Source organism: Truncatella angustata (assembly GCF_020726525.1).
Source record: "Truncatella angustata strain MPI-SDFR-AT-0073 chromosome Unknown BKA67scaffold_2, whole genome shotgun sequence".
In the NCBI taxonomy this organism is placed as follows: domain Eukaryota; kingdom Fungi; phylum Ascomycota; class Sordariomycetes; order Amphisphaeriales; family Sporocadaceae; genus Truncatella; species Truncatella angustata.
Window position 1 is genome coordinate 158559 of NW_025763382.1, and position 16809 is coordinate 175367.

At 49.0% G+C, this 16809-nt stretch overlaps 6 protein-coding genes across 6 annotated transcripts; 3 read left to right on the top strand and 3 right to left on the bottom strand.

The window, feature by feature from the left end:
- Positions 1 to 1220: 1220 nt before the first annotated feature.
- Positions 1221 to 3456, bottom strand: BKA67DRAFT_654590 (uncharacterized protein; the record flags this gene model as incomplete). Its single annotated transcript, XM_046106583.1, has 3 exons — positions 1221 to 1331; positions 1385 to 1936; positions 1993 to 3456. 3 exons carry the CDS (start codon positions 3454 to 3456, stop codon positions 1221 to 1223), a joined length of 2127 nt encoding a protein of 708 aa, XP_045960475.1.
- Positions 3457 to 6054: 2598 nt separating this feature from the next.
- BKA67DRAFT_654591 (uncharacterized protein) lies at positions 6055 to 8345 on the top strand (the record flags this gene model as incomplete). The annotated part of the gene is made up of 2 exons (XM_046106584.1): positions 6055 to 6518; positions 6617 to 8345. 2 exons carry the CDS (start codon positions 6055 to 6057, stop codon positions 8343 to 8345), a joined length of 2193 nt encoding a protein of 730 aa, XP_045960476.1.
- Positions 8346 to 8800: 455 nt separating this feature from the next.
- Positions 8801 to 10089, top strand: BKA67DRAFT_642418 (uncharacterized protein; the record flags this gene model as incomplete). Its single annotated transcript, XM_046105800.1, has 1 exon — positions 8801 to 10089. The coding sequence occupies exon 1, from the start codon at positions 8977 to 8979 to the stop codon at positions 10087 to 10089; it is 1113 nt and encodes a 370-aa protein (XP_045960477.1). The 5' UTR covers positions 8801 to 8976.
- Positions 10090 to 11904: 1815 nt separating this feature from the next.
- BKA67DRAFT_642419 (S-adenosyl-L-methionine-dependent methyltransferase) lies at positions 11905 to 13544 on the top strand (the record flags this gene model as incomplete). The annotated part of the gene is made up of 4 exons (XM_046105801.1): positions 11905 to 12147; positions 12208 to 12337; positions 12390 to 12513; positions 12585 to 13544. 4 exons carry the CDS (start codon positions 11905 to 11907, stop codon positions 13351 to 13353), a joined length of 1266 nt encoding a protein of 421 aa, XP_045960478.1. The 3' UTR covers positions 13354 to 13544.
- A 1273-nt stretch (positions 13545 to 14817) lies between these two features.
- On the bottom strand, positions 14818 to 15758 carry BKA67DRAFT_551365 (pyridoxamine 5'-phosphate oxidase). The gene has a single exon (XM_046101736.1). It carries the CDS (start codon positions 15653 to 15655, stop codon positions 14987 to 14989), a length of 669 nt encoding a protein of 222 aa, XP_045960479.1. The 5' UTR covers positions 15656 to 15758; the 3' UTR covers positions 14818 to 14986.
- A 274-nt stretch (positions 15759 to 16032) lies between these two features.
- Positions 16033 to 16627, bottom strand: BKA67DRAFT_654595 (phosphatidylethanolamine-binding protein; the record flags this gene model as incomplete). The annotated part of the gene is made up of 2 exons (XM_046106585.1): positions 16033 to 16436; positions 16504 to 16627. The coding sequence occupies 2 exons, from the start codon at positions 16625 to 16627 to the stop codon at positions 16033 to 16035; spliced, it is 528 nt and encodes a 175-aa protein (XP_045960480.1).
- Positions 16628 to 16809: the final 182 nt, after the last annotated feature.

Consider the following 16809-nt stretch of genomic DNA (forward strand, 5'->3'; position numbering starts at 1 on the left):
GGCTTGTTTTGAATTCGGATCTCTCGCTCTAGCATTATCCAGTGCTACACGCAGTTGCTTGACGATTCGGTCGAGGCGCGCACATATCTGGATGCTTCGGGGTCTTTCTGTCCTCTTTCCCTTGGCTATTGATTTGGAATTACTGTCCTTTCGTCTATTACTTCACTAACCCCGTACAACTCTCGGCCCTGAAATCCTTTCGTCCACTTCACCTTTGAGATTCCCTATCACGTATTCGGGAGAGAGTCCCCGGCCTAGTCTTGGATTAACGAGTAATGAAAATTATCTTTCCTTACAAAAACTCCTGGGGCACGATACCTTTATGAATAAGATTTGTAGCAATGCCCAAAAGCCCCCAGCATGTTATCTGGCCATGCGCCCCGCCCCCTCCCGGTGCTTCGATAAAGCAATTCAGAAGCTTGTCTAGCATGACGTGAAACTACAAACGAGAACGGTGGCCTCTTCAGGCCGTGACGGCGGTGTATCACGCCACGGTCTTGAAGTGACTCTCGTCGCTGTGTAGGTATCAACCGACCGTTTGGTACACCAAAACGAGATGCCAAGGGTCAGGTACGGAGATTAAAAAATATTAAAATAAAAAACAGCACGACGAGAGGATGACCAGCAGAACATGCCGGCGCCATAATACAAGCGAAGACGGAAGACATGACGTTACCTTGCTGTCGCCAGGTCTGCCGGCGGCTCGGCGAAACACCGTTGTGTGTCGGCAGGAAGTTCGAGCGATCGAAGCTCTGGCATGACCTGACGGGCGACACCACGAAGAGCGATAAATGAAGATAAACGAAGCAATCGCCCGTATCGTCTCGCATACCTCGCATTCTGCCTTGGAAATCTCATGATGTATTTCAGTATAAATTCGTTCGCCCAGTCAGATGAGGCGCTATATATGTTTCTGTAACCTCTGGCCCGCCCTTGAGCTCGGGGTCCGAACGAGCTAGGGTATTGTAAAGTTACAGTAGATACAGTATATCCAAGTTGTGATCGGCCGAGATGAATCAGTCATGGCAAGGCATCGTGTTACTGGGGATTGCCCGGTCATTGGCTTCTAATCTAACTTTGGACCTGTCTTCATAGCCTCCTATTCGCCATGCAAAGCCGTCCCTGAGAAGCTCTCCCAATGTCCGCCAGGTCCTCGTTTTTCTCATCAAGTATTAACGTGTGTTGTGAATCTACTGTTCGCTTTGGGCTTACAGTTCGCGTCATGGCTGTGCATCACCATAGCAGTCGTTACACCGCCAGCCGCGGCGGTCGACTGCCATCTTCGCATCGTTTTCTACACAAGCCTTGTGATAATATGGGGTATCACAACTCTACCCGGGTTGTTAGCGAGGCAAGATCTTGGTTCCCGAAAGCGAACACTTACCAAGTTTGCGCATGTAAGTTGGTCCGGCCCTTGAAGCTGGCCGCACACAGCGCAACCGAACTTGTTAGTACCCCTTTCTGACTTTGGGGAGTCTTGTCCTGTCCGAGATGGAGCATGACTATATTGAGCCCGGGCGGTTCTGAGAATGCTCACGCCTTTGCGCACTGTGCCTTTATCTAGTGCATCTCTTGCATTAAGATAGAACATGTGCTTGAAAGCTTCATTCATGCGGTTTTGTGAAGCAACGAGCCACGCGGCTTTCTCCTCAAGAAATTCCAGATAGACACCTTGGAAGAACGGGGCATTGCTTACTCTCTGCGTTTGGGCGAAGGCATCCCACACAGAGATGTATTCTTTTTCGTCAGCATGTACATCCGTATAGTCTCTTATGACGTCGCGGTGTTTTTGTAGTTGCCAGGAATTATCGATGATTGGTTCGTCTACCTCAGAGAGAGGTTTCAGAACAGCTTTGCTCAAGCGGTCGTACATTGGCTGATTATTGTTGGGTATTTTCTGTTTGATAGGTCTCTGGTACCGCGAGAATATGCCCTTCTTTTGATCTGTTAGTACATGGGATGTGACAGAGGATATTAAGAATCCATACTCACCCCAATTGCTCGGTCTGAATCGGGTTCCCGTTTAGGCACGCCTGACAATCGTTCTTTCCCTGAGTCGTTGCCATCGTCGTTCGGACTGAAGTCCACAAAACTCGCAGTATGGTCAGCCCGCGGCTCTCCTTGGCCAGGTGTCGATACTGTGATGCGGCACACGCCATTTGCCGTCAAATCAGTGGTGAATTTCCATTCAGCATGTTGGTCCAAATGGGCCCTCAGCTGACCAACGGTGTTGTGTGCAGCAAAGCACCTAACACAAAGCCAGTCCTTGACCTGTAAGCGGTGTGCATTCGGTAAAAGGTATGTAACGTCTACGCCGCCCCCATTCTTTGCGTCTTTTCGTTTCTTACGTTCTTTCAATTCTTTGCCGCGAGCCTTATCACTTAAGAGCTTAAGGTTATAATTTTGTGGTTTATCTCTCATTCTGAGAGATCGGCTTGGCGTAACAGCTTCTTCTTCTCCGCCTTCTTCTTCTTCTTCATCGCCGACGTCATCATTCTCGCTATCCTCATGGATATGGCCGTTGACCAAATTCTCAGCACGGCCGTTGACATGACCGTTTGATAGCGGTGATAAGACGCCGTTCAGCGGCTTCTCGTCTGATTTTCGCGCGGTGTGCTCTTTCGGGGAGGCTTTCTCCTGGTGAGCTCCAACCGACCATCGCAAGTCAGTTTCTACAACCAAATCTGTGTCGATCTCCATTCCTGGATGCTTCTTGAGGTGCAGCGGAGTTGTTTCTCGCCCTTTTCGCCCATTCGCGCACGAGTATAGAAATCTGGACGATATGACCCACTGCCGAGGTGTTGCAGAGCTTGCAATATTATGCGCTTGGCTGGATAATAAGTCGACTGGAGGCCACTTGCCATCACCAGCAGACTCAAACTCGACCGTGATCAAGTAAGTATCTGCAGGCCTACGTCCTGGCTGGTCGTCTCGCTCCACGTATAGGTGCTCGGCGTCTATTTGGAAAGGTTGTTGCAAATGAACCCGTGCTAACCGACAGATGCCATCTGGATCGCGAAATATCTTCAGCTCACATGGCTGACTTTCGCAGTACATTGGTCGAGTCTCCACCCGGTGCTTGTATTCCAATATCGCCAACCTGCATCGGGTCCGGACCACAGCAATGGGCAAATTCTTCTTAAGAGGTGACCCATTGCCTTGCAGGAGCCCATTTGCATTTGGGTCTGGGAGGTAGCCGCGGCCGATCCTGAGAACTTCCACACGCAAGGCTCGGGGATGATGCTCGCTGGGATTCTTGGCCAGTGGCCCCACTGCAGCGACCATCTCTGCGTCGAGCGAGTCTTCATTCATGCGACGTCGTTTTGTAGCACGGGGGCCTTCACCACCTGCCACATCCTTCTTGCCATTTGTGGAGGCCAATCCTGTGAGCCCTCCAAAATGCTCCCATATCCGTCCTAGCAACGGGGATTTTCTGGATGGATTATGCGCTGACATAACTGAGCGGACGCATGAGACCAGGCCTGGAGTGCAAGGCGGCTTCCTAATTTCAATGCGTCAGAAGAAACCGATCAAGATAGTGCCCACCCAGTGATGCAACCCATAAATATCGTATGGCTCGTGAACATGTTATAAGTCCTGTGAAGATAAGGGGTAAAGTCTAGGATTTGAGGATGCGAAGTCCAGTGACTGGCCTGGTCACTCGGCTAGGGTGCTGGGCGTCTGATGCATGAGATGCAAGTCTCACGAAGGAACGCTCTTCATCAACTGCACTTGGTGACCAAGCAGGTGTCGGTCATAAAAACAAGGCTGCAGTAATAGATGGGGTGTTGCGACTGGTTGTTCCGATGGTATAAGAAACGAGCGAGGTGGGCACGTTGTGTTGCTCCTTGTCGTGTCTCTGTGTATCCATCAAGGAAGAGAAAGACGCGTGCTTACCGTGTAGAGTTTAACGTTGGACCCTGGTCGCAAGCCACTGAGGTGTCCTGTGCGTGTGCGTTTGCGGCCTGTGAGCTCTGAGGTTTGAGCTTTCAGCTTTGAGCCTTGAACAGCGATGCGCTAAGGGTCCGTCGCCAGGAGTCCTGGGAGTTTCGGCAATGGCAATGAAATACACGATCACGTGCTCAACGACTATGCGACTTGTGGGTTAAAGCGGACGATTAAACGCGGCTGATTGCCAAATGAATTTTCCAGAGCGAGTTGTTGGCCGGCTTTCGTGACTATAGGATGAGTTGATCATGTCGCTTTGTTGTGGTGTTTTGTTTAGCAAATTGATGAATCCCATCCCTCATGGTTTCGGTAAGCAAGCGCATTCATTGGCAAAGGGAACCTGGGAGCGTGTCTAGGCTACTAGGTTAGTCTAACTAGTCTAAATGAGCTTCACCAAGAAATCGCAATAGAGCTGTTGGGAGTACATAATCATTGAAATACTACAAATGAGCTATAAAAGCCATACAATGAATCTCTAAGTCCTAATTAAACGCGCAAGCATTGTCCCGTTGGCATACAATGACTTCATGATCGCGACTGATTGTGGAAGGAAGGGGATGCCAACCTTGGAGATTTCAGAATTGCAATCACCCTAGTCCACATAGCAGACTTGTTCAACAGTATCATGACTCTGCTCTTATAGGATGACCACACACTTCGGTTCGCCCACCAGAAGCAGCCATAGAACTGTTCGGGTAGTAACTACGAGTATCGTGCCCATTCAGCATGACGTTTGACCGAATAATAAGTTCCCTTGTTGCCATAACCCACGAGTCGATTTCGTTTGTCGTGACCATGTTCATACGCTAGTGACGCAACTCATGTTATCGTCAAGGTTCATGCCTCAAAAATGTCCGTGCCTTCTCTCCCGAGCACAAAAAGAAATCCGGGGACCGACCACTGTGCATCCATCCCACATCTTGTCACCTCATACTCGTATTGCTGTGATTCAAGCATGCGTCCTCGCCAGCGCGTATCAAGTGGTATGTGATTCCCCTGTAGTTTGGCGAGATGGTCTGTGAGAGTTGCTGACTCAATCTAGAAACAAGATAGATGCGTGACTGACTGTAGACTGCGCCAAACTCATTGAGCGCAAAAAGCAGCATAGGCAAATGAGTTCTCATTACTGGAAATTGGTAATTGCCTCTACCAACTTGAGGACGCGGCTCATAGCCAAAAGCAATGCATGCGTCGAAGTCTCTTGAAGGCATTGTCCTATCCTCAGGTGCTCTACTTGGAGTGTGAGAGTTGAGGAAGCGTGGTTTGTGAGAGAAATTGTCGGTGTGCTTCCAGCGACCACATACAGTGGCTCGAAAAACTATTGCTCCCTCGATTTGTTAGAGGACTCTGGCAGAGCTCGAGATTTGGCCAGTATCATTGACAGTCATGACGAGTTCAACTCCCAGCAGTGCTTTCAGAGCACAACCAGAGTTGGCAGTCAATGAGCAGCCAGTTCGCGGCTTGAACTGATAATCCCGTCGATAGTACTTGGAAGGTCTATAGCCCGGGGAGCAGAGAGTCAGGTTCTATCATGTTGGCCTCGACCAATTGACAACACAAATATTGCTGCGGTTGTTCGCATACACAAACATGACCAGCCTCCAGGACTAGCTGACCATCCTGCAACATGCGCATTATTTGCAATGGATGCCATTGTGCTTTGAGCTTGTCAGCAATGCCATGATTGCAGACAATGGACAGAAGTGGATCGAAAGCACGGGCCCGTCCCTTATCGGCCTCGGTCGCGGGTCGATAAGCGGTTACCCTCCCAAAAAGCAGTCGACTTTACATCGTCATCGCATTTCCCGAGTCACAACATCCAATTGTGAGCTGGACAATCTTCTGCGCGAACATACTGCCCACACAGTCGCTTGCATGGAATGATTGGGGCGTTTTTGTTTCCAAATTGCACGCTTTTCTTCCGCCTATTTCAGTGCCGCTCTGCAAAGCTTCTTTTGTGAGCTCTCTACATTCCTGCATTCGTCGCAGCCCCTCGACTGCATGTCGCAAGACTTGAAATGCGATAAACTTGCGACCGAATTCGACCTTATCACCAGTCGTTATCCCGCAGATTTTACGTCGGCGCTTTGACCGAGCGTAGTCGATATGGACTCAGATAGCTACAGCGAGGCTGGCCCTGAGCAGCCCTCCCGTCGCATGCCACGACGTGCAGCCAAGCTCAAGGAACCCGTTCGTCTCACCCGATCAGCCGTGGTACACATGTCGCAGAGCTCCGCTTCTGACGCGCAACCATCAGAAGACGAAACAACACGTCACGACATTTCCTCCTCCCATGAAGACGATACCGGAGATGAAGATGGCAATTTCACCATGGCACATTCTGGACAGAAACGCAAGAAGACATCGCACATCCTGACTGCCGCCTCCAAGCGCACTCGCCGATCGAATCCCTCTGGCAGTCGACCTCGATCATCTTCAGCCCACCCGTCTAGAGGACGCCCTGGAAGACCAGCAGTAAGGTCACCTGCCAAGAAGAGCCATCAGGACGTTGGTGAACAGACTACAATCGTCGTGCCTGGCGATTGGCAACACTTGCCCGCACTGGTTTGGTAGGTCTTTTCTCTAACCAAGAACTTGCTTTGGACTCCTTCATTTCAGATGGCAGTCTTCGGAAGAGACGCTGTACTGACTGGAGATGGTTTGTTAGGGAGAACATATTCGATTTCGTCGCAATTCCAATCAGTGACCCTACCGCTCGCAAAGAAGATATTTCTATAGCAATACGAACACTTCGTAATGCAACCAAAGCTGGCAGACCCCTTGTCGAACCTGCCATTGCCGCACGATATAGATGCATTCATCTAGAAGACTTCGCCAGTGCTCAAGATTTAAGCAGGATATTAGCTATCGATCCAGACCAAACGGCGCTGTATATCAGATATCGATCCAAGATCAAATCGTTGCGCATTGAGGTGCATGAGACGTTGAGCAAAAGAGTTCAGGGTCAATATGTGACATTATGGGAACTAATCCGGAACCTGCCCACCCTCGTGGATGTCGAGCTATACCATAAGACTGATCTGTCTTACACGAGGGACGATTTGGAGAAAACTGTCCGATGGAAATATCCCGACGAGCTACTTGATGCTCTGGCATTCGTGCCAGACAAGGATCCGGCTAACGATTACCGCAAAAAAGAACCCACCAAGTTGGAAAGCTGGACGTGGAGCTCGCGCCTCGCCAATGAATCGTATTCCTTAGAGAAGCTAGTGGCAATTCATCAGACGCCCAGCTTCGCCACCCTGCGAAAGATCAAATTCATCAACTACCAAGTACCCTCTCTCAGTACCAAAGTTGATGATGAAGCCGCCATGGCCATGGATTTGCCGGAGATTCGGAAACTCGCAACGGCTATAAGTGCATTGCCCAATCTCGAACACTTGGCCTTCAAATCCTCGACAATGGTTAACAACTCGCTGCTGAGTCTTCTGCCGAAAACTCTGAAGCATCTTGAACTCCAGGATTGCTACGATGTGACTTCGGATGCTCTCCGAGATTTCCTGTTGGCCCACGGTCACTGGATCCAACAATTGACTCTGGACCATTGTCGCGGCTTAAATCTAGACTTTCTCACAGTCTTGAAAGGAGCCTGTCCAAACTTGACTCATTTGAGCATGGACATGACATACCACAGGTATATCGAGAGTTACCCGGATAACGAGCCCGAGTACAAGGTGCTTCTGGGGCCGGGCCAGGTCCCTACGTGGCCGCCAACACTCCAGTATCTCAACATCCAGCCCATGCGCTCGTGGGGACCAGCCGTCCTCGAATCAGCCACAACTTTCTTCAGAAGCTTGACTGATAGCGCATCGGATCTTCCCCACCTCCGTCATATCTCACTCAAGCTCAAGATCAATGCTCTACGCAATGAGCGTTACAAGTTCAAGAGAACCTGGATTCCAAAGTTTGACAACATCTTCAAAAGAACTTGGGAAGACCCGAAGCCGCAGCCCCGTCGCAGATTCGTTATACCGATACAGACGGTCAGCCGTAGTGAGAGTCGAAACAGTGACGTGACCCCAGCACGACGGAGTACCCGCATCGCAGAGCGACCCCCAACCCCAACCCCGACTAGTCCTGCGGACGAGGTGGCCGAATCCAGCAAGCGCGCGAGACTGAACATGCTCCGCGTGCGGAAGGAGACCCGACGTCTGAGACTTCCTGGCAAGATGTACCATGCCGACAACGAGGAAAGTGAGGACGAGCTTTCAATGAATGATTCTGACTTCACACGAGTCGTTCCGATCTTCAAACAACGTCTCTGCGACGTTGTTGATGTTCATATCGATAACGGCACCGTAACAGAATATCAGTTTACCGAGAATGACTTCCTCGACACGCCCAATGACACCGAGGATGAGGATTACCAAGATTGAGCTGACACATTTCGTAAGTTTGAAAAATGGTTGAGTTATGACACGAAAATTGTTCCCGCGACGTTGTATTATGAATGGACTGACGGACACGGTCCCGCATGGCGTTGGGGGCAAATAAATCTGATTGGTTTTCGTATAGACATTGCTTTCATAGGCAATTAGTCTAGCATATACCCCCACCTGTATTCTAGGGCAAGGCGTCAGGCTGGCTTGCGTGGTGGTTCCACGAAAGGGACTGTTCTGAACATATGACACCAATGTTGTCAGAGTACCAAGTACGATGTAAGATTGCAGACAACGAATGACTTGAGCCGAACATGTCTCATGGTTTTGAAATGTAAGGACAAGTCATTAGTAATGTTTGTCATGACTGCTTTGTTGATCTAATACTATGAACTTATAAATCCTCGATCCATTGTTCAGTTCTTCAAAGGATAGTGTAGTACTTGCAGGATGCCATGTCAAGAATGTCACAAAAGCTCTTTTGTATTCTTCATAAAGGCATTGTTCATGGCAACATATCATATATAATAGCAGCTTTTTAGCCCATAATGATACTGGCCTGTACATATGCCTTCTAGGTCGAGGTTAATACAAAGATACATCGGACAATCAGCTGTGATCTTCAAAAATGGCCAATTTACAAGAGATGTGCCATGTAGCCGAGACGTCACAAGTACCGGCCTATCTGCCTACCATATTAAATACCATCTCAGCTGACCCCAATCACCAGTTCAATGTCCACTGTGCCATTTGTGGCGACCTGCTCAACATTTCCAGTAGTATCTCATCCCGCGTCCCCGCGTTTCTCTCAGCCGGTGGTCAGTCCTCCTCTCACCTTCCTTTCTACGAAGCTCACCACATCGAGCAGACAGCCGTGCTCTTCTGCGGACACGTCATCGGCTATGAATGCTACAAGAAATTCTTCGCCTCGCGCTACGGCGACTGGGCCGCGGTCGAGATTTACCATGCCCTGGTAACCGACGACGACCATGAGGCAGATATACAGGAGTCGTTAGAAAACCCGGCGCAAGATCCAGCTAGTTGTCCCATCTGCAGGATGGTGCTCAGGTTCAGAGACTGTAAGCACGCCATCCCCGTCAAATCGCCGTTCACGGTTGCGTTTCCGTTACACGAGGACTCGTTTGATCTCCGGAAAGGTCTGGAGGAGACCGTCCCGCTGACACTGCCAGAGGGAGCCGCCATCCCGGGGTTTTGCGCAGAGTGTGGGAATCGCTACGCCGACATGATAGAGCAGGAATACTGGCGCCCGAAATGTATGCTGTGTGTGCGTCAAGAAAACAAACCCGAGTACTTGGAGCGGGACCTGAAAAATATTTGTGGAAACGAAGTGGCACAGCTGTGGAGAGAGAGCAAAGGCGAGGATCATGCTGGGCTGGCCAGGTTGTATAAGGAGGTCTGCTTGGGGAAGCACGCGGAACAGATGAGTCTGATCGCGTACCCAAGGCGTGAAGGCAGAGATGTCAATAGGCAAAGGGCCGGCTGGTGGCACCAAAACCTGAGGTCTGTTTACCGGGAGAGGCCATTGCAGGGTGAAGTGGAGGGTGAGATGTGGTCGATATGCAAACAGAGGAATGCGCATGTGTATCACACGCATCAGGGAGCATGTGAAGGTTATCGGGATTCAGGAAGCCAGAGAAGAGGGGCAGCGGTGAGAAGGATGGTGTCCTGGTTAGACAGGAATAGTGTTGAGTTGGAGCAGAGAGTCTACGGCATGCATTAAACCTGTGTCAGATGTAAGGGGAAGTATCAATGAAGCTGGGATGCTGCAATAACAATGTACGATCTACTGTCTGACATCATGAGTACGAATCATTGCTGAATGTACGTTTCATCACATTGTATCATCTATCTCCCATGGCCGCTGGAAGGCAAATGTGATGGATCAGGAAGCCCCATCAGCTTCGGACGATGACGATGAAGATGAAGATAGCAAACAATTGTTGATTGACGAAGAGAGACGTGTGCAATTTCGAAACAGACATGTTTGTATAAATCTCTGAACGTTGTGTTTCCATGCATACATAGTCTTAACTTGAAAGTTTTTAAAAACAAATTAATAATAAAAAAGGAGATATTTGACTTTCGTCCAAGTGTTGTGCATAGAACTGCAATACAGAAGCAATATGCCTGACCACGATAGCCATTGGCGAAACCTCCATCTAAGTTCCAGCCCAAACCATTCAGTAACATTATTATTCATCTGCGCGACTACATGATCCAGAAGTGGTCGTTGCATGCCCAGGATAGGCCAGACTTGGAGCGACCATCTCGCAAAGCTGCTCCTCCCTTTCGTCGTACTAACTACGGAGACCCTGCTTCGACCGATACGATGCACAAAATTTCGTGATGATCTGAGCATTTCTGTAGAGACCCTTTGGATGGAGAGGTTCGCGCTGTTGCGGTGGCCAGTTAGCTATTGTGATTCCTAGAGCATCCTTGGCGTCAACGATCTGGTGTTTGCATGTTTCACCCCTTGCATTGCAGCCAGCCCTGAGCCCCGGATACAGGCACAGGTACATGCATATAGCTGTGCTACTTCCTTGCGTATGCTGGAGTTCTTGACGTTGAAGAATTCTGCGAAGCCGGATAACGTGGAATATGTGCCACTCGGCGACGTTTGCTGCAAAGCGCCACCCAGAGGCCCGGGCGAAGGGTCCTACACAAGGGATGAGGCAGGCAAATGGCGACTGCATCGGATCACTGAGTGCTTGGTATCGGGGAGCCAGTTTTGACTTAATTCTTTTGATAGTGATATCCCTTTCACCACAAACCCCGACGTCAATATCTCGGCTATTAAAGGAACACATGGCCCGAGTCCCTGTCCAGAAATACGTGGTCCAGAATGTGTATCTTCTGCAGTCTTATATAATCATTTTTAATCTATGATTGTGATTGGTTCAGAGCGGATGTGTTGTTCAGCTCTGGCTGAGGACTTGATGTATGACATGGTAGGGAGCTTCGAGCATGGGTTGTTTCCAACCAATAAATAACGGTGGGCTGTCCGGGGTTTCGAGAATGGCTCATAATCTGTCCTGTCAATAAACCCAAATACATCGAAGCCTCCTGATGATAAGGGTCGCTCTGTTGAGGAAGTCACGCGGACGTCGATCGATTAGGGGCGCTTGGAGATGGCTGGAAATGAAGAGCTTTTTAGGGGTTGCCCTCGCCATACCTGCATGGTATACCATGTGTTGTCGGACCATTGAGATGTGATTTTAGCAAACAGTGAGGCATGCATCAGAAACGAACGAATCAGCGAGAGCGAATTTACATGGATGTATGTAGATTGATATCCTGGGGCAATTGAGCTTAATCTTGCTTTTCTCTTGCTGCGAGATACAGCTGAGTATGCAAGTACCCGTTGCTTGGGATCAGCAAAAGAAATCTCGACATATATAACTCTCATTACTTTTTTTGTTTCGTCTTACAAATAATGAGTATCGTATACCTTCGCCTCAAGGATTTATGTGACTTGGTGATCACTCGTTCTGCAATTTCCGTATACTCACTTCGTTAAATTTCGCTATCATAAATAATGACGGCTGTACGAACCAGCATCAACGGCTTCCATGAAGCGGAACTAGTGGACATCTCAGTACTGAGAAGTCCTGCTAACCTCGGTGCTATCCTTCCAACTCTGAAATCCCTCAACGCTGGTCTCCCTTCGTTGACCATTGACAGTGATGATGCTCGATTTGTGATGTTGCAGGCGGCATGGAAACTGGTCCTGTCTTTAGAGACACCACGGGAAACTATGCTTAGACACTGTTGGTCTCAAGTCAGTCCTCCCCCAAATAATGACCGCTTTATTATATGGCATATTATTGAATGCCAATAGTCTGGTGCTGTTGCTGCTCTGAACACTGGTTCGGTGTCAGGACTTTGGCAGACAATGGCCAAGAATGGCGACCGTCCGCAAAAGGTGGGCGAACTTGCTGCAGCAACTGGTGTGGACGAAGTACTGCTCGGTATGTTACACACAAATCAAGGGCTGACAACTTTTACTCATGATACCGCTAGCGCGTATAATGCGCCACCTCTCGGCGATCCAGTACCTCGAAGAGACTGGCCCAAACGAGTACAAGACCACAAGCTTCACGAAGGCTATGGCTCATGAGCTCATGGCAGATAGCCATATTGCTATGTAAATCAACACCATTGAATTAAGCTAGTGCAATATGAGCGCCTGAATCGAAGTTTACTGACCGTCAACAGGTGCTCGGGAACAAGTGCCGGCGCATACCAATTTCACGAATTCGCGCGGGATAACAAGTTCCATAACCCCGTCGATGCCCACAACACCTCCATGATGCAGGCATACAAGACGAACAAGGATATGTTCCAGTGGCTCCAGCAGATAGGCTACGGTGAACAATTCAATAACCACATGCGAGCCTACGCTCAAGGCCGCCTGCGTTGGATGGATCCTTTGGTATTCCCCGTCGAGGAACGGCTTATCGAAGGTGCCGAAACCGCTTTTGACGCACCCTTCATTGTTGACATCGCAGGTGGTGTAGGACACGACTTGGTCCATTTCAAGACAAATTACCCTGGCCACCCTGGAAAACTGATCCTCCAAGACTTACCCAAAGTCATTGGTCAGATCAAGGAGCTTGACACAAGTATCGTGCGCATGGAATATGACTTCCACACTCCTCAGCCCACCAAGGCCGCTCGCGCGTATTTCATGCACTCAACTCTGCATGACTGGCCTGACGATGTGTGCGGGTCCATATTGAAGAATACGGTGGAGGCCATGAAACCGGGATACAGCAAGCTCTTGATCAACGAAAACGTCATTCCCAAGAGCAAGGCTCACTGGGAGATGACTTCCCTTGATATGGTCATGCTGACCTTGTTCAACTCTCGGGAACGCACTGAGGAAGACTGGACTGATCTTTTGGCGGCTAATGGTTTGAAGATTGTCAAGATCTGGCAGGGTGGAAAGGCTTGGGAGAGTCTGATTGAATGCGAGTTGGCGTAACACTATCTAGTCGTACCCCCTATACGTAACTAGAAGCAGCTCCGGATCAGCTTTTGAGTTCCAAAAGGAACTATCTTTCTTCGAGTAGTTTCTGGGAAGTGCACAGTTCTAGCGTGTGGGAGGCTGGTTTGATATTTCTGGCTATCGTTTAGATATGATATATAGGTGTCATAAATTCAACTTTTCTATCGGAGAAGCTATCAGTAATGGAAATAACCTAGACCCGAGGGGTATTCTGAGAAATCGAACTTCAGAGAGTCATCAATTCTTACAGTTCTTAGAAGTCTTGAGCAACCGTTTTGGATAATGCAGGGTTCCGATATTTCCGGCGTATGCATAATGACACACAAAATTCCATTTGCTAATCGCAACAGAGGACGTTGTACAGTGTTTACTGTGAGACAAGCGAGCCGTTGAGCTAAGCGGCGAGGAAGTGTTGTAGCAGTCAATCGCTCTATGGATGTTTCTTAGGTACTATCTATGATTCTGCTTCTACTTTTTGATTCTAAGGTGCTATACGGACATGGGCCTCATAACTACTATATTTGGTTATTTAGCAAATATAACACAGCTGATGTGGTACGGGCGATTCTGAGTATAATACTTCACCTAGACTAAGTGTAAATGGGAGTTTTGACTTTGGATGCCTGCTCAGATTTTGATTTCAGGAATATTGGTCGAAGCTGATTGAATAAACAACGATCGTTGGTCATTATGGCACTTCCACGATGCATTGCTCTTTTCGCTTAAATCTGCCCACCTCCAGACTGCGATCTTTGAATTTTGAGTTATCCCAAAACAATGGCAATATGCATTTATGACTGAGGATCGTACTTGTGTACTGGGTGAGCTGTCCATACCACCGACGACCTTCGTTCACTTTGTTGACTGGGGCATAACCAAGTAACTGAAATCTCCCCCCTGGCCAACCACGGAGCAACCAACTACTAGTAGTCCTATAATTCCTAGCAAACATGAGAATTCTCACCAATACTTACATTAATGGGCGACCTAGTGGTAGTGATGGGATCCAGCCTCGAAACTGTAGAGAAAAAACTTTTAATTACGGCCAAGTAGGATAAGAGGCTCAACCGCAGGCTTGGGCACTTGCGCTGATCGCCCGAGTCAAATACATTCTAGCTCCTCGATCTTTCTGATTGTTCTCATTCACTATTCATCTTGGAAGAAAGTTGCTGCTGGTAATGAGTTTCATCACAGGTTGTGGTCCGATTCCTTCTGAAACCTCGTTTCTCTTTGATCCTTTCGAAATATGGTCTCTAAATAGCTATTTACCCCACCACCACTCGTTCATAATAAATTATGTTGTACACCGTAGCCCACATTATTGTAGCTGCCGTGTTGATCCAGTAGCATGGTCAGGTAATAACATTAATGATCCCAACCAAGTTTGATAGTGAAACCAATAACAAAGCATGCATGATGCGTGGAAGTACGACACGGCCCATGGGTATGAACATTTGATTTGACCTGGCGTGCGCCAGGAAATTGAGTTCATTGACAACTTTATAATGAAGAGAAGTAGGCTATTGCAAACCTCGTCACTTTGAAAGCAACTCTTAGATGAACTATAATGAAAAGAGGGCATGGTCCAAATGTCTATGGTCTCCAAATTCTATGGCCACAGACTGCGTTTCTCCCAAGTCAGCTTATCCTCGCGAGTGTACACAATACGTCTATGTTGACGATCCGTTGCTCCTTGCCAGAACTCGACCGCCACTGGCTCAACAGCAAACACTTTCCAACCAGGCATAACATACTCGGGATTATTCCGCAAGAATGCTTGAGAACCGGCCATCCCTTCTCTCAGCTCATCTGGTGAGGTCAGGACTTGGCTTTGCTTTGACGCCATGGCACTGATCTTGGAGCTAGCAGGGCGCGAAAGAAAATCTCCAGCGCATTCTTTGTCGGAAAGCTGACCGGCACGACCACGAATGCGGACCTGGCGGCCCAGTTCCGACCAGTAGAAGGTCAAGGCGACGTCGGCGTTCTTTGTGATCTGTTGACCTTTGGGGCTTGTGTCCTTCGCCGCGAAGTGCCAACCGCGTTCATCGAGATCTTTCAGAATCAGGACTCGAGCGTCGGGGCACCCGCTCTCGTCCACCGTCGAAAGCGTCATGGCATGTGGTTCGGTAATTCCTCTGGCGATTGCCTCGCCGAGCCAGATCTCGAAAGCCGCATGTGGGGTACTGGGTAGAAGATCTCCGTCGAATTCCAGGAAGGGACCTTTAAGTGATGCCAATTTCCGCAATTTCGATCTCATCGTATCCTCCGAATGCGACATTCTGATCAATTACTTTTTTGCACGGAGAGATTTGGCCAAAAACTATTAATTTCATGACAATAATATGCTTGCGTCTACACTGAGACTGAAACAAGTATTTAGGAAAGCCCAGACTGTGAATCATAGTGTTTGGAGTCTGGACCGCTTTCGGAGGCATCTCGTATTTGCCGTGCCCCGCTACGACTCCAGATCCAGCTGAAGAGCAAGTGACACATCGATACTGCGGACAAGAAATGAAAACAGATTAGCAAATTATCAACGCGAATACGCTTAGCTTCCGGTCCAAACAAACTGCTACACATCGATTGCAGACTATGCAATATCACTTCGCCACTCAATCATCATCACATGGCAATAGCCAATCGTGACCACCCTAACTAGTTGCTCTTAAACCAGCCCCCGGCAAGCACCTCACCCAATCCGGCCTCCTTTACAAACCTATCTGGATCGAACCTGATCCTCTTAGTGATCGGAAACTCCTCCCCTGCCTTCTGCGGCGTGAACTTCTTCGCATCAAAAGCAGCCGGCTGCTCGTACAAGAAGAACACATAGCGATGAGGTCCGCTCAGCGGCGGCGGGGCCGGACCAATCCAGCTTGCCACGGGCGGGACATCAGAGTCGAGCTTCTGGTCGCCGGCATTCAGGCCCGGCTGGATCCCGTGCAGGATGGGACCCAGCACCGGGAACGACGGGAAGGGTCCGTCGAGGTCCAAAGAGAGCACGAGGTATGTCTTGCCCGGCTCTGCTTTGGGCCACCAGAGAGTGGGCTCCTTTTGTGCACCTGTAGGAGTAAGTCAGCTGACGTCAACACGGAGCTTTTTCGGTGAGGAGAAAGGAGAAGAGCTTACCGGCACGTCCAATGTGCTCGCCCCTCTGGACCTTCTTGTCGCCAAAGGTAAGGATAAGCTCTTTGGCTTCAGGGTCGGCGTCTACGGCGTCCATGGCCTTCTTGACGTTGTTGAGGTCTGGCATATTGCGACAAGCGTGGTGTTTATCAGTTGAGTATTCTTTGAAATGAAGTGCAAGTCTAAAGAAATTAGTGTAAAATTGTAGCCAACAGCGATAGCACTGATGTAGTCTATTGGACCTGGATGTTCGGAGCCGTGAACGCTTCATGAACGTTGTGTGGTTCGATGCTACGCCGGAAATAAGAA